This window comes from Panicum hallii, chromosome 3, assembly GCF_002211085.1.
Source record: "Panicum hallii strain FIL2 chromosome 3, PHallii_v3.1, whole genome shotgun sequence".
Taxonomy (NCBI): Eukaryota; Viridiplantae; Streptophyta; class Magnoliopsida; order Poales; family Poaceae; genus Panicum; species Panicum hallii.
This window is the reverse complement of record NC_038044.1, coordinates 21799469-21814333: the sequence shown is the minus strand read 5'-3', so window position 1 is coordinate 21814333 and position 14865 is coordinate 21799469. Positions and strand designations below refer to the sequence as shown.

At 46.4% G+C, this 14865-nt stretch overlaps 1 protein-coding gene across 1 annotated transcript; it reads left to right on the top strand.

Moving 5' to 3' along the window:
- The first annotated feature begins 4109 nt into the window (after nucleotides 1-4109).
- On the top strand, nucleotides 4110-4553 carry LOC112885342. The gene has a single exon (XM_025950979.1). It carries the CDS (start codon nucleotides 4110-4112, stop codon nucleotides 4551-4553), a length of 444 nt encoding a protein of 147 aa, XP_025806764.1.
- Nucleotides 4554-14865: the final 10312 nt, after the last annotated feature.

Here is a 14865-nt window from a genome sequence, read left to right as displayed (position 1 = left end):
TCCAAAGTTTAGATTTGGATTCAAGGCTCGGGGGCTGTGGGATATGTGGCATCGACTACTTATTTTTTTAAAAGTACTCGAAGAGTAAGCAAAGAAGACTCAAGACTAATTTGACCCTCAGACTGATTCTTCGATTCAACCTAAGGCTCGGGGGCTACTCCATATGGAGTGCGATTATTCATCGCACCCCATACAAAAGAAGGAATTCGGGGCATGAGCACCTCATAGCTTCGATGCAGCTAAAAGAGTACTCGAAGAGAAATTTCAAGATGGAGCTTCGAAAGAAGTCGAAGATTGCTTCAGAAGTACTCGAAGAGCCTGCAGTACTCAGCTACGAAGAGCTCGGGGGCTTGTCAGGGATAGATCCCCTGGGTACCGCAAGAAAGCTACCCGAGAGCTAAAAGAAGTCTGATTCCTACTTGGATTCCGCTGTAATCCTATTAGGACTCATATGCTGTAATCCAATTGGGACTCCTACCTTCTAATCCTACTAGAAATCCCGCCCCCTGGGATATATAAAGGAGGGCAGGGGTACCTAGATAGGCAGAGCAACTAGAAGAGTAATTAGAGCCACCAAGAGGGAGAGATCCAACAGAGAGCCGCCTACTGGCAGCTCAACACCCAAGCGCAGGGTGCAATATTCAACACCCCCAAGCAGGACGTAGGGTATTACGCAACTCTAAGCGGCCCGAACCTGTCTAAATTTGTGTCTTGTGTCCTTGCGTTCACCTTCAAGTTCCAGATCCGGCGATCCCTCACCAAATAAACACCTACCTTAGGGTATCCCTAGGTAGGCCGACGGTAAAAACATCGACAGATTATTATACTGATCTATCTTTGCTAACGTGATCTTTGCTTGGTATTCTCATCCGTGCGGAGCTTGCTGGGGAGCTCTCACAGACAAGGATGGCACGAGGCTGTTGGTGGCAGCGAGGAAGTTGCATAGCAAACTGACCCAGCGCCGCATCGTGACTCTGCGATGGAATTCCGCCGTAACTGGAGCTGGTTAGGAGCGAGTGCCAACTGGTTTGCCTCATCAGACGCATGGTCGCCGACCTCGACTACTCGGCTCGAATTCACCTCGCGCTGCAAATGTCGATGCACCGCGACCGTCGACCTCGACGACCCGGTTCAACTTTGGCTTGTGCCGCAATATCCGCGCGCAGCAGCGATGGGTTCGACTACTTCGACTTCGCGAGGACGATCGGCAGCCCACCGATGACTACTTCAACTACTCGTCTCGACTTGAAAACTAGTCGGAATCGACTCCGACTAGTCGAGCTTCATCAACAAACCACCGCAGCTCCATCAACGAGCTCCACGGCTTTGTCGATATTCGTCCACGAATCAAGCTAAGTGATTTATACCTTTTCTGACTTGTTCTTCACAGGATCGGCTACCTTTTCGGGTACGCCTCTCGATGGGCATGAAACCCTCGGGGCTATACCCTGATCGACTACTCCTGGGATGCTAGACCAACAGCCACAGCTTTGGTGCACCGAGTACTGGAGGCTCTGCCACAGACTTAATGCACCGAGTGCTGGCGGCTTTGCCACGGCCATAGGACACTGACTACGGAGGCTACGCCACAAGGTTGTGTTCTGAGTGCTGGAGGCTTCATGGGACTACACCCTATGGGAGTATAGATCTTTGCGTGTTGCCACACACGCTCTCGCCGACTACTTATGCGTGTATGTCTCTCGATGGGTATGAAACCCTCCAGAGCTACACATCGCCGACTACTTTATGCGCACCGCGCATCCTCTTTATCGCATGACGACTTCTTTGTCTTCTCTTAACGGTACTAAAGTACTCGGGTAGCACACGCCTTAATCCGTGAAACCTCGACTCTTCTGTTAGCCTATGCTCCTGCGCGTGCATGCGGCTAAGCTCCCTACGCTATGGTCTACGGCCATCAGGGATTAGGTGCTTAAACGTAACAGGCTAACTGCCCGGGGAAATTACATGGCCTAGCAAGAGCAAGACGCGAAATTTTTACACCGAATAAATTTTGGTTCCTTCATATTATTACTGAGTACTACTCGGTATCTTCGTATTATGCTACATAATGTATGCATTATCTTTTTTCAGATCAAGCTTTGGCAACAACCCTCCAGGCAGCACGGCGTGCCATCACAGTTCCGCTAGTTTCCAGGCTTGGGGGCAGGGTGATGCGCACTACTCGACATGGCTCCTTTGGCTCTCTTGGCTCTTAAGCTCGAGGGCTGGACGCCGCAAAACTACTCGAAGACGACTCATATGAAGACTAAGAGTGTAGAAGAAACCTTAAGTCACCGCGCGGTTAAATAAACCAGTGGGAGGCTTAATTTTACTGTGCAGAAGACGAAGAGTTCTTCTCGGAATTTCAGAGTAACACCAATGCCACGATTGTTGGATCTTTTTTTCCAAATTTGAGATATTTGGATTCAAGGCTCGGGGGCTGCGGGATACGTGGCATCGACTACTTATTTTCAAATTTGAAAAGTAAGGAGGATTACAGACTAATGTGACCCTCAGCCTGATTCTTCGATTCAACCTAAGGCTCGGGGGCTACTCCATATGGAGTGCGATTTTTCAATCGCACACCATATTAGAAACAAAATTCGGGGCATGAGCACCTCATAGCTTCGATGCAGCCAAGTAAGTACTCGAAGAAGGACTTCAAGACGGAGCTTCAGAAGAAGTCGAAGGCTACTTCGAAAGTACTCGATAAGCCTGCAGTACTCAGCTACGAAGAGCTCGGGGGCTTGTCAGACCCGGGGCCACGGTACTGTGTACATAACGTAGTTTAAAGGGGTTTAAGAGATTAAGTCTGTCTTATCTCTTATTTATCTCGTTTATCTCTTATTTATCCCGTTTAAGTAGGAGATAGAGCTAACCGATACAGAAAGAATCTACCCGAGACATGTTCTGGTATGATTCCTTAGCTGGAGTTGGTTAGTATCTTTGTAACCCTGGCCTCTCGGATATATAAGGGAGGACAGGGACCCTCTCAAAACACGATCTCTAGATCATACTACACCAAAGTCAATACAAGCCACCATACAGGACGTAGGGTATTACGCACCTAGCGGCCTGAACCTGTCTAAGCTTTGTGTTTCTTGCACCTTCGAGTTCCTGATCTCGGCGTCTCCTCACTCAAAACTTACCACCTTGGGTATATCCCTTGGTGGGCAGCCGGTAAAACACCGACAACCATCACCGACATGGAGGCCCCATAGACGATCAAGGATGTCTAGAAGCTCCTAGGGCGCATGGCAGCCCTTAAAAGATTCATTTCCCAACTTGAGGAAAGAGCATTACCTTTCTTCAAGCTCCGGAAGCGGCAAGACAAGTTCTAGTGGATAGAAGAGGTGTCGGAGGCGCTGGAAGACCTCAAGCATCATCTCCAGTCGCCCCCTATCCTCACTGCCTCTTTGCCGGGCGATAACCTGCTGCTCTACATCCCCGGGACTACTCACATCATTAGCACAACAATCATGCTGGAGTGCCCGGAGGAAGGCCATGCATTTGGGGTGCATCGGTCGATGTATTTCGTCAACAAAGTCCTCTCTGAATCTAAGGTTCGTTACACATCAATTTAGAAACTTCCCTACGCTATACTCATCACTTCCAGCAAGCTTCGCCACTGCTTCGATGAATACAAGATCTCGGTTGTCACTGATGTCCCATTGGCGGATACACTCCACAATCAGGATGCCACTGGACGCATCTCCAAGTGGGCAGTGGAACTGGAAGCTCTCAGCATTGATTTCAAGTCTCGCACCGCTATCAAGTCATAAGCACTAGTCGACTTCATGGCACAGTGGCGAGAAAATCAAGTTGGAGTTCCAGCCAACATGCTAGATCATTGGGCTATGTACTTCGACGGTTCTCTCATGCTCGGAGGAGGTGGCGCAGAAATTCTCTTCATCTCACCTAAGGGTGAACAACTCAAATATGTGTTCTAGATATTATTTGAGGTCTCCAACAAAGAAGCCGAGTACGAGGCGTTACTGCATGGGCTACGCCTAGCTATCTCCCTTGGCATCAAGCGATTACTTTTCTGTGGCGACTCCTTGCTCATGGTCCAACAAATCAACAAGGAGTGGGACATCAACAATGACACCATGGATGCATTTGTCATGGAAATACGCAAGCTCGAGAACAAGTTCTCAGGACTCGAGATCCATCATGTGGTTCGGAACAACAACGTGGGGGAAGATGTGTGCTCGAAGCTGGGGTCCGATCGAGAAAATGTCCCATCAGGAGTATTTGTACACAAGTTACATCATCCGTCCATCAAGGCACCAGATCAAAGCACCATCGCTCCGAGCCCTTCTGAGCCCGACCGAGAGGTCATGACGATCGAGGTCGACTGGCGGACATCGTTCATCGATTTCATCAAAGATCAGAAGCTACACCTTGGCATTGATGCAAAAAGCGCCAAGGCTGTGCGCATCATCAGGCCAAGCAAGAGTTATGTTCTGGTCGACGACAAGTTGTACAAGTGTGGTTCAGCATCAGGCATCGTTATGAAGTGCGTTCCAGTCGAGAAAGGCAAAGAAATATAGCAAGAAACTCATGAAGGAGTCTGTGGCAATCATGAAGCATCAAGGACGCAAGTTGGGAAAGCATTCAGGTCTGGGTATTACTGGACAACAGCTTTGGCTGACGCCGAAGACCTCGTTTGTCGTTGTACCAATGGTCAGTTCTTTAGCAGACAGGCCCATGTCCCGGCACATAACCTCATCACCATACCACCATCCTAGCCTTTTGCTTGCTGGGGCCTGGACATGATTGGGCCTTTGACTACGGTGCCAGGAGGATTTACTCATGTGTTGGTGGCCATCAGCAAGTTTACAAAGTGGATCAAGTACAAGCCGATTACAAAGATCTCCGTGGATCGAGTAGTCAGCTTCATCTGCGACATCCTCCACCGCTTTGGCTTCCCCAACACCATCATTACAGATCTAGGATCTAATTTCCACTCTCGTGGGTTCTGGGAGTTCTGTGAGAATAGAGCCATTGAGGTAAAGTACATGTCAGTCGCTCACCCACGGGCCAATGGCCAGGTTGAGCGCACCAACGGCTTAATTCTTGATGGGTTGAAGAAAAGACTCTAGGACGAGAACAGCAAAAAGGGAGGCAAGTGGATTCATGAGCTCTCTTCAGTTGTCCGGGGGCTTCGCACTCAACCAAGCAAAGCCACAGGTCAATCACCATTTTTCTCGTCTATGGGTTAGAAGCTATCCTACATGCGGACATCATGTGGAGGTCTCCAAGACTAGAGATATATGAAGAAGGAGAAGCTGATCAGGCAAGATATCTGGAGCTTGATTCGACAGAAGAAGTCAGATGCAACGCCCTACTACAGTCAGCTCGCTATCTACAAGGCATCCGATGCTACCATGACCGCAATGTATAGGAGAGGTCATTCAGCATTGGTGATTTAGTCCTCCGTCGCATCCAAGATGAGACAGGGCTACACAAGCTCAACTTGCGATGGGAAGGACCTTTTATCATCACTAGAGTTACAAGACCAGGGTCGTATTATACCCTGATGGCCAGGAGGTTCCAAACTCCTGGAATATTGAGCACCTACGACATTTCTACTTCGTAGATAACTTGTATCCAAAGTTGTCAGCTGCAGCGCAGCATCGGTTATCAAAGAGTTGATCAAGTCTCTAAATGACTACTTTTCCTTTAGCTACATTGCAAGAACTTGGGGGCTATGGCCACGAGTACTAACAATATGCTAACTATGCTAAGTCTTCAAATATACTTAGGGGACACGCCACGAATACTTTTTGGCACGACTACTCCACAACTGCCCCACGGGTCACAACGCAATGAGTATTCGCGAACAACCCGACTACCTCGTGTACTAGCCTACACAGTTCACGAGAACTAACGGCCCAAGTCACTACGATACTGTCGAAGAGGCTTCTACGCCTACAAAATCTAGGATATTGCACGATGTGATTTCACCCTAGTTCGTCTACATCCCTGATTGGGTCTAATTATTGAGCGCACAACCATAGACTACCTCAAGAAGAGTTGCCTTCTAGGTAGCTCTACATGGGCGTTTCCAATACTTTGTTCTAAGTCCTACGATTTTTGGTCCTACTCTACGAGTCAGCACCACGAACACATCAACAGGCAAACAACTGATAACATATTTACATATATGCATAGCCGAGACAGAGTATTCAATGTTTCTACATCTAAATCTACTCCTGATCTAAGCTATCGACTAGCTTCTGGGCCACCGGCTTCACTTCTTCGACAAGTTCTCTGAACTTGTCTTCTGTGCAGTCAGCAGACATTCCACTTGCAAGTAGCTCCAGGTTGGCCTTGGGCCAGTAGGACTTTACAAGTCCAAGGACCAAATTTCTAATTATTATTCTGGTCATTCAAATGAACTTCAGGCATAGGGGATGCGCCTATAGGACGCATGTGATGATTTTTTATTAAGATTTCATCATATTTTTCTGCCTGGAGTAAATCATATATTAAATCAGAATATTTGATGTATTTGTGATGATGATATTGATGTTGCAATAATCTATTTGTAGGGAGAAATATAGACACAGTCTTTACAATCTTTTCTACATCATCCAAAGGTTGATTGCAGAATTGAAGCTTGGAACAAATCTTGTGCACTGCAGAATTATATTCTGCCATAGATTTGAAGTCCATAAGATGGAGCATAGACCACTCACGTCTTGCTTCTGGCAGAATTATGGCTTGTTGCTGATTATATCGCTCTTTGAGTGAAACCCAAAGATTTCGAGAGTTTTCTTTCATCATATATTCATTCTTATGATCAGAATGAAGATGGTGTCTTAGAAAATGCAAGGTCGTAAACTTGGCTGCATCTGAAACAAGAGCTTCTCGATTAGGTTCATTAATTGTATTAATGAAACCAATTATTATTTTCACATCCATAGCCCAAGTTAGATAGTTGCTACCATCTGCTGCAAGTTTAGCGAAATCTTTATTGACTAAATGAGTCATTTTCATACATGAGAGATCATGTGTAGGATTAATTACTGTGGTAAATTAAATAATATGTGATGTCTAAATTTATGCAAAATAATGAAGTCAAGATGATTCTTGCAACATCATTTAAGGTATACTGAACTGAATAGTGTAGCTATTTTGATTGTATTCATGTGGGAATTAATGACTTGATAGTCATATTTTATATAAATTTTATTGTATACAATATTTTGGATATACACATTGTAGGTAATCATCATAAAATGCAGACCTCTCAATCACGGGCAAGTAACTTGCTACCTAAAAATATGGTCTCAGGGTTAAAGAATTTATTTGCAGCCGATGCCTAGGTCTCCATCACCTTGTGTTATTCCAAATATTCAAATTTTTATACCTTATTTTAATTTTACATATTACTACATGATGTAGATAATAAATCAAGTGTCATATTTTTAAAGATACGAATAAAATAAATAGCACATGAAAAGATTGTTTTGAAATAATATTTGCATAACCAATGTGAGATCTGTGGATCACATAATGTAGAATTACTATGATAATCATAGCATCCATATTACATTGGTGCTAACTTCCAAACCTGATGGTCTAGATAGCTATTTGCAACATTTATGCAAATTCAGAATATAGGGCCTTAAATATAAACATGCATAACACAACATTCTAAACATGTAAATAAATAGAAATCTGGGGGCTTTCTTGTAAGATTGCTTGTAAGATGGGGCGGAGGAGACTTGACTTGGCATGGCAGAGTGCCTTGCTAGACCGGCCTGCTGGCGGCTCAGTTCGGCCCAGGTGTTAGCGGCTTGGCTTGGGGCGCTGTCCCGGCCTGCTTGCGACCTGGCTATGGGGGCTATTTCCCCAGCCTGCTTGCGGCCCGAGTTGGCCCAGCCGAAGGCGGCCCGTATAAAAAGGGAAGTGGGAGTGGTTAGGGTTGCCCTAACCCGCTACCGCCTGACCCCAGAGCCATCGCCGCCTCCAGGCCTTGGTGTCGCCGCTGCCGACGTGTACTGCCGCCGCCGGCGTGCGCTTCTCCTTCTCTTGCATCGCTGCAGCACCGCCTCCACCTCTACCTCTTTTGCGCCTCGGTCCGCCCCTGTACAGTGGCCTTTGCCGGCTGCCGGCCACCGCCAGCCGATTCAATGGTCGGAGCAGAGCCCCAGTGCGGCGGGGCTCCAAGTGCGGTGGTGCACGACTGCGACATAGCCGAGGCAACAGGCGGAAGCCGCTGCTGGTGGAGAGGAGGGTGTTGGCAAGGGCAATGCCTAGGGCATCGCAGGGGAGGGTGCCAAGGGCGACCCTAGACGCGTCGTGGGGGTGGTAGCTGCTGAGGGTGGCACCATCGCTGGCGGTGGAGGCCATTCAGGGGCCGCTCGTGCGCGCTGCGCCGTCGATGGCGGCCAAGCAGGCTTCGGCGAGGGCCCGTCGTCATTGAAGAATGGTGGTGTGCCCCGGCTTGCCGCCGTGGTGCCGAGGACGAAGCTCGGGTGTACAGTTGGTGGCGTCGCCATTCTAGTGCACTCGAAGGAGGCACTGGTGGTGTTCAAGGCCGGCGGTGGAGCAGGGGTTCCTTGTTGATGGCGAGGAGTCGGATGTCGAGGTATCCAGCGTCCCCGGCCGTCGTTCAAATGGCTTCTGCGATCGCCACGGAAACGGCGGCCATGACGACCACTTCGGCCATGACGTCCTACAAGACGATGACCATGGAGTCTGAAGAAGTGGTTGTTCCTGTTGCGGAAGTAGAGTCCGCGCCGGTGTGCAATCCATTGCCGGCGGCCACCAAGCGGAAGGATGAGAAATCCACCGTCCAGTACAAAGAAATGTAAGTTTGCCGGGTTCAAGGGAAGGAGAGTGAGGCCCGTCGGTCTCTGTATGTTGCCTTGCGTCAGTAGAGAGCAAAGTGCATGATAACATGTTGTAAGTGAAAGTAGAAGAGAGATGAAAGTTACTTGTATTCCATTGATGGGGTACCACTCCTTTTATACATGCCCAAGAGGCCAAGGGCTGAAGGGACACACCCCTTCGGGTTGGCCCTTTCGTGAATAGTAAGCAACTTAATGATGTCATTAATCACTAACTGATTAATTAATTATAGAAATTGATCACTAATTCTAATTTTTCATAAATGCTTGGGGCTAGTTAATCTCATTCGGAAGAACTGCACCTTTGGGCATCCAACAGCTGCAGCCGCCCGTCTTGAATGGTCTTAAAGAGTGGTGGCTTCATTTGCGTAATAGGCATTTGTTACCCTCTATGTAATTGCCTATTAGTATCCTAGATTGTAGGTTGTTACCCTCTATGTAATATCTGTTCTTGGTCTCTAGCAAAGTGCTTAGGCACCTTGCGTTGTAAGTTCTAAATATTCTCCTCTTAATACAATGATGCACACTATTCAAGAAAAAAAAGAAATAACATTAAAACATTACTAGGAAAAAAACGGAAAGAAGATGGAAAATGTGTGATTCCCCTACAACAAAAATGACCATCATTCTCAAAAGAAAACTTCATGGAATTTCCAGAGCAGAGCACGTGAATCAGTCCAAATACCAATTTTATGTCAACTTCATATATACCTTGTCATTCACCAATCTGACGATCTCCACCTTCCATATGTCTTTGGCAACTAATCCGGTGGCAAGGAGTAACGGAAATGTCCTCCTTCCAGACTGTTGTAACATGGTACTTGCAAGTATAATTACACTGATATTTTAGGTTTCATGTTTTTGTGGGGTTTTGTATGCTGTCATTAGGGGATGATCCGAAGCTTGCTTTTCTATCATCTAGCCTATTTGCATGTGGATACACGGTTTATGTTTTATTCAACTTTTCGTAGTCGGGGCTAATAGGTCTGCATCATTTTTTGGGACTTAACCTTCTGAGTTAATGGATGTTGGTCCAACCGACCATGTGAGCTTCTGTTTTGGTTTGGGGACTTAACCTTCTGAGCTTCTGGTTTTGGTTTGAAGCAAGCTTAAGGTATTGGATCTGCCCTCAGGGGCTTACGGGCTTTAATTTAATTTGGTTTATTTTTTAAGTCGCTTTTTCCATTTTATTTTCTCACGAGATACTAGCCAACCTACTATTGGAGAATAAACTTATAATGAAACATGACAACCCCTTTTTAAAAAAATTCCTCGCCCTAGCAGAAATAAAATATTTTGCGAAAGGTGTGCCACTCTTTTTACTGAGCCATGATTTCGGAAGCCATCTTTTCTGGAAAAAGACAAATTTCCACCCTAGAACTATTACAGTAGTCCGATTTAAAATCTTCAACTACAAAACTAAATAATAGGGCCATCCAACTATCAAAACCAAACAAATTTAGCCCTTTACGTGATTTCAATAGTAATTTTGTATTTTTTAAAATAAAAAATCTGGTTACATCTATTGAGTATTTTTCTGATTTAAAATAAATTAATTATGATTTTTAGTTTAAATTTGAATATTTTTAATTTTTACAGAAAGAGAAACACCTTTAAAACCACTCAAGGGTCAAATTTATCAGATTTCAACAGTTGGATGGCTCTCGATATCCAGTTTTGTAATTGAAGATTGCAAATCAGACTTTTGTAATAGTTTGAGGGTGTAAATTGGAATTTTTTTAAGTGCTACGACCCCCCACTGATGCAACCTAACAACCATGTTCAAGCGCGTGACTAACTGTATGTACCAGCTCTACCGTTTCTATTGCACTGGGTAAAGAGAGAAACACGGATCAACAATTGAACGCAAACTTATACCACACAGTAGTAGTAGGTTGTGAGAAAAAGAAGAGACCATGTTGCACAGTTGCAGCTCTTGGTCCGGTGCGTTCACGCGTTTCCATCAGGGGGCCAATCATCATCCATTTTCATCAGACTTGGGCACAACAGGTCCAAATAACAGGTCGCGCCGAGACCGACCAAAACCAAGCCGAATCCCAGCCCATGCATGGTGCCATGGTCCCCTGGTGTTTGCAGCGTCTTGCCGTCCTTGTGTCGCCCGTGCGATCGTCGCCGCTCCGGCAGGGACCACCCACCGGCCGGCCACCGGTCGCTTTGTCACCTCACGGGCGCCACGCCGGAGAGGACGCCGCCGTACGACCACTTGCTCCGGCCCGCCCGCGGCTCAACGACGGCGACCCGGTCGGGCATGCGGCGGGTGCATGGTCCGAGGCCCCGGCAGTGCGCGCCGTGACACCACGCCGATGACGGCACCGCTGTGACGTCATGGCTGCAGCGCTGCTGTACCCGTACTGGTAGTAGTAGAAAATATTCTGCGGCTCTCCGTTTGGTCGTCGTCACCGTCCGCGCCACGACGTCACTGTCGTCTGGCGTGAGCGCCCAGCAGCGCCGAGACCGCCGCTGGTAGTTTGGAGGAGTCGCCGTCGTTTCCCTGCTGCGACCGTCGTCACCGACCGGCATGTGGCGACGCAAAGATGATGACGCAGAGACCGCTAGGTCGGATGACGGAGCGAACTCGTCCTTGTCACTCTCACACAGTGAGGGCTGAGGAGGAAGGAGCGAAATTGAAAAATATCCCAGCTCATAGTTTTGTAGTTTGTGGTGGGCAAACCTTTTTTGCATGCTCTCAATAAAAGGAGCTAATACCCTTTTTTTCTTCTTAAAAGACCTGGTCTCCTCGACTAGAACCGGTCACTTGTAAATCTAGACTGATTATAAAACTAATTGTATAAATCAAGACTAATTGATGAGATGGATATATTAATTCTAATTAATCCATCATTAGCACATGTTTACTGTAGCAAAATATTACCAAATCATGGAGTAATTAGATTTAATAGATTCGTCTCGGGAATTAGTCTCTAATTATGCAATTGGTTTTGTAATTAGCTTATATTTAATACTCCTAATTAGTGTCCAAACATCCGATGTGACAGGGGCTAAAGTTTAGTCCGGGATATCCAAACACCCCTTATATGTGGGATGGCTTATTCAATTTCATATTTTCTTTTACTGGTTCTTCCTTTTTTTTCTTTGGGGTTACAACACGACCTTTCGCCTTTTCTTCTTTACTTTGTACTAGGTAAAGGACCGTATGATGCTATGGGCATAAACCATTGAACAAAATTAAATAATTTTAAAAAATATGGTAAGAAGACAATAGATACATTGTCTAAATCATAACATTTCAGTAGCAAAATACATGTTAAAGATGATGGAAAGAAAATGTATCCAACATGCCTTGTCTTCAGCTCCTCCAACTTTACCTTGAACACATAGGTTACAAGATCCGGACGATCCTACGGCATCTGATCGAGAGATATTGATGCATATCCGGCTCGTTCCCTTGCTCGTTTATATTCTTTAAGGTCAATGAGTTGCAACCTTATATTGGAAGCTGAGACAGAGCGCCCTTCTCCCACAACCGTCTCAGCCTGTCTCGTCGTCGGTCGCCTCACGCCCCCTCGCCGCCGCCCCTACCTCACGCTTGTGCCTCCCGTCGCCAGCCACCACCACCTCCTCCTCCGCCACCTGCGCCCTGAAGGCGGAGGATGCCTCCACGTCTTCGACCCTGCACGCTGCCACTAGCTCTGCCTCCCCTTCGCCCACTTCCTCCCCTACCACTCCTTCCCCCGTCGCCTCCTCAACCTCCCTCCTCTAGTTCTGGGTCGAGATCTCTAAATCGACCACGTCCCCGCTGCCCCTCCCCTCCACATCCTCCGTGGCTAGGCGAGTGGGCTGTGATATGACGGCCGGGAGGGCGAACGGCGATGCGCAGCTCCGAGCGGGCAGGGGTGCTTGCCCCCATGGCACCGCTCCCCGATGACAGCCATGACCAAAGCAGGACCACTGGAGCTCCTCCAAGCACATCAACAGGATGCGATTTGCTTTGATTTGAGTCTATTATGTTTGATTTATTCAATTTTGTGGATTCTTAATCGATTTTGTAGAATGAGTTCCTCATTCTTAATCGATTTTGTGGGACGCAGGGTGAGAAGGAGGCCACGACGTGCCGGCTGAGCTCATGTGCACGTCACGGCCTTCTTCTCATCCTACGCCCGTGCATCGGTGGATGGTGGGTCGATGGATGGGGTGCCTTGCCCACCCATGGCTCTGCCGGTAGAGCCTCGGGGTAGCGATGTGGACACTATGGTTTTATTAGTAGTAGAGATGGACGGAGCGGTAACCCACTAGCACTAGAGCAATAACCCTTTTGTCCACCTTGCAGCATTCGAGCAAAAACCTACAAGGTCAACCAGTTCAAGTCTCTGTTTCAAACGTGTTTGTACCGTCGAAATAGATGACTTGTACTCCACTATATATCTAATGCACTCATATGAGTCGTATCCTAGATAATTCATCGGCGCAGTCATGGATTAAGCTTTCACTTGGTTTTCTTTGATTATTGCCTCTCCCAATTGCTCGCCTTCAGTCGTGGGCCGGGCCTGAGATTGTGAGATCACTGCTACAAAATACATTTTTAGGGGTGGGTAAAAATGCATTTTTAGGGGTGGGTAGCGCACCCGTTGCTAGTTTTCACAGTTAAAAATAGTTGTTTGCAGGGGCGGTGACGTTACCCGCCCCTGCAAATCCATTTCCAGGGGCGGGTCACCCCCTCACCCACCCCTGGAAATGCATTTGTAGGGGCAGGTGACCCCCCAGCCGCCCCTACAATGTAGAGGGGTGACCCACCCTTGAAAATGGGTTTCCCGCTATTTTTTACGATTTGCATTCCCGCCAATTTTGATCTCTCAATCTAGTTCACGATCGTGACGCGAAATATGTTCGGTAACTAAAAATACTTATGCATACAAAATTAAATTATATGGAAATCAAACATCTTTAGAGTACATCATTAAAGTACACATTGAATACATGTTTTTCCTCTATTCCTCCCTAGGAACGCTACAAGAGGCAGCACGATGCCGTTGATTGTCCCACTCATGAAGTCCAATGTATTTATCTTCCGTTGCCAAATCTTGTGCTTCGTGAAAAAATTTGCCCCTCACATTGACCACTTCATGCATAATGAAACGGCACAAATCGTCGACTATCTAAAAGTTGTTTCTCGTGGAGCCGGACACGGTGTTGCTCCGGGTGAATCTGCAATTATTGAATCCATGGTAAAATTAATTAACCAAGTGCTAGTTACAGTAAAAAAAACAATGTACACATATGCATCTTTCCCTAATAAAGAGTAACACCTTACACGTTCGGGATCAGTAGTATATCTCCCTTGCACTCTTAGATGCTCGCACATGTAGTACCCACAGTACACGAAACCCGCGGCTTGCTTGTGGCACGGGAACCTTGTGCATATAGTCATTTTCTCTGGTTTACCGGCAGGATGAATTGATCTTTTATGAATATAGAAATGGTAAGCCCTGTTTTAAAATAAAAGAAATAGAAAGTTAATTTATATATGTATACTTCTGTAGCGAAATAAGCATGATGTGCATAGGGAAGATAAGAAATTCACTCACAATTATAGAATTTCTATGAATTCTTGGTATCTCTGGGTTGACTAATCCAAGGAGTCCAATACGAGTAATCTTCCAAGCTTTGGCTGTAATTGGAAAGCAATCCAGTGGTTTATTATATCAAATTGTTGATATTACACTTACTGGATGTGGTATGGCGTAAATATGACATCCATATCTTCCCATCGTGTCATCATATGCGATACGTAGGTTGCAACCCTCTTCACAGTCTCTTGGTGAAATTTACATCGTTCCTTTTATTTTTCCTTCTTTGTTGCAAATGGCTTTAGGTAGTCATCGTCGTCCTTCTTCCATTTTGGCCCGGCGTGTTTGGCCTCACAAATCGCTACAGGATCAAGGTACCGGACCTTTTTCTTTAAAATAATAGCATCCATTGTTTCCATCCTGTAGAATATAATGTATGACAATTATATATTTGT

Bases quoted from the DNA above. Each gene is read 5' to 3' on its own strand.
- LOC112885342 (XM_025950979.1), top strand. From the start codon at position 4,110: ATGGATGCATTTGTCATGGAAATACGCAAGCTCGAGAACAAGTTCTCA.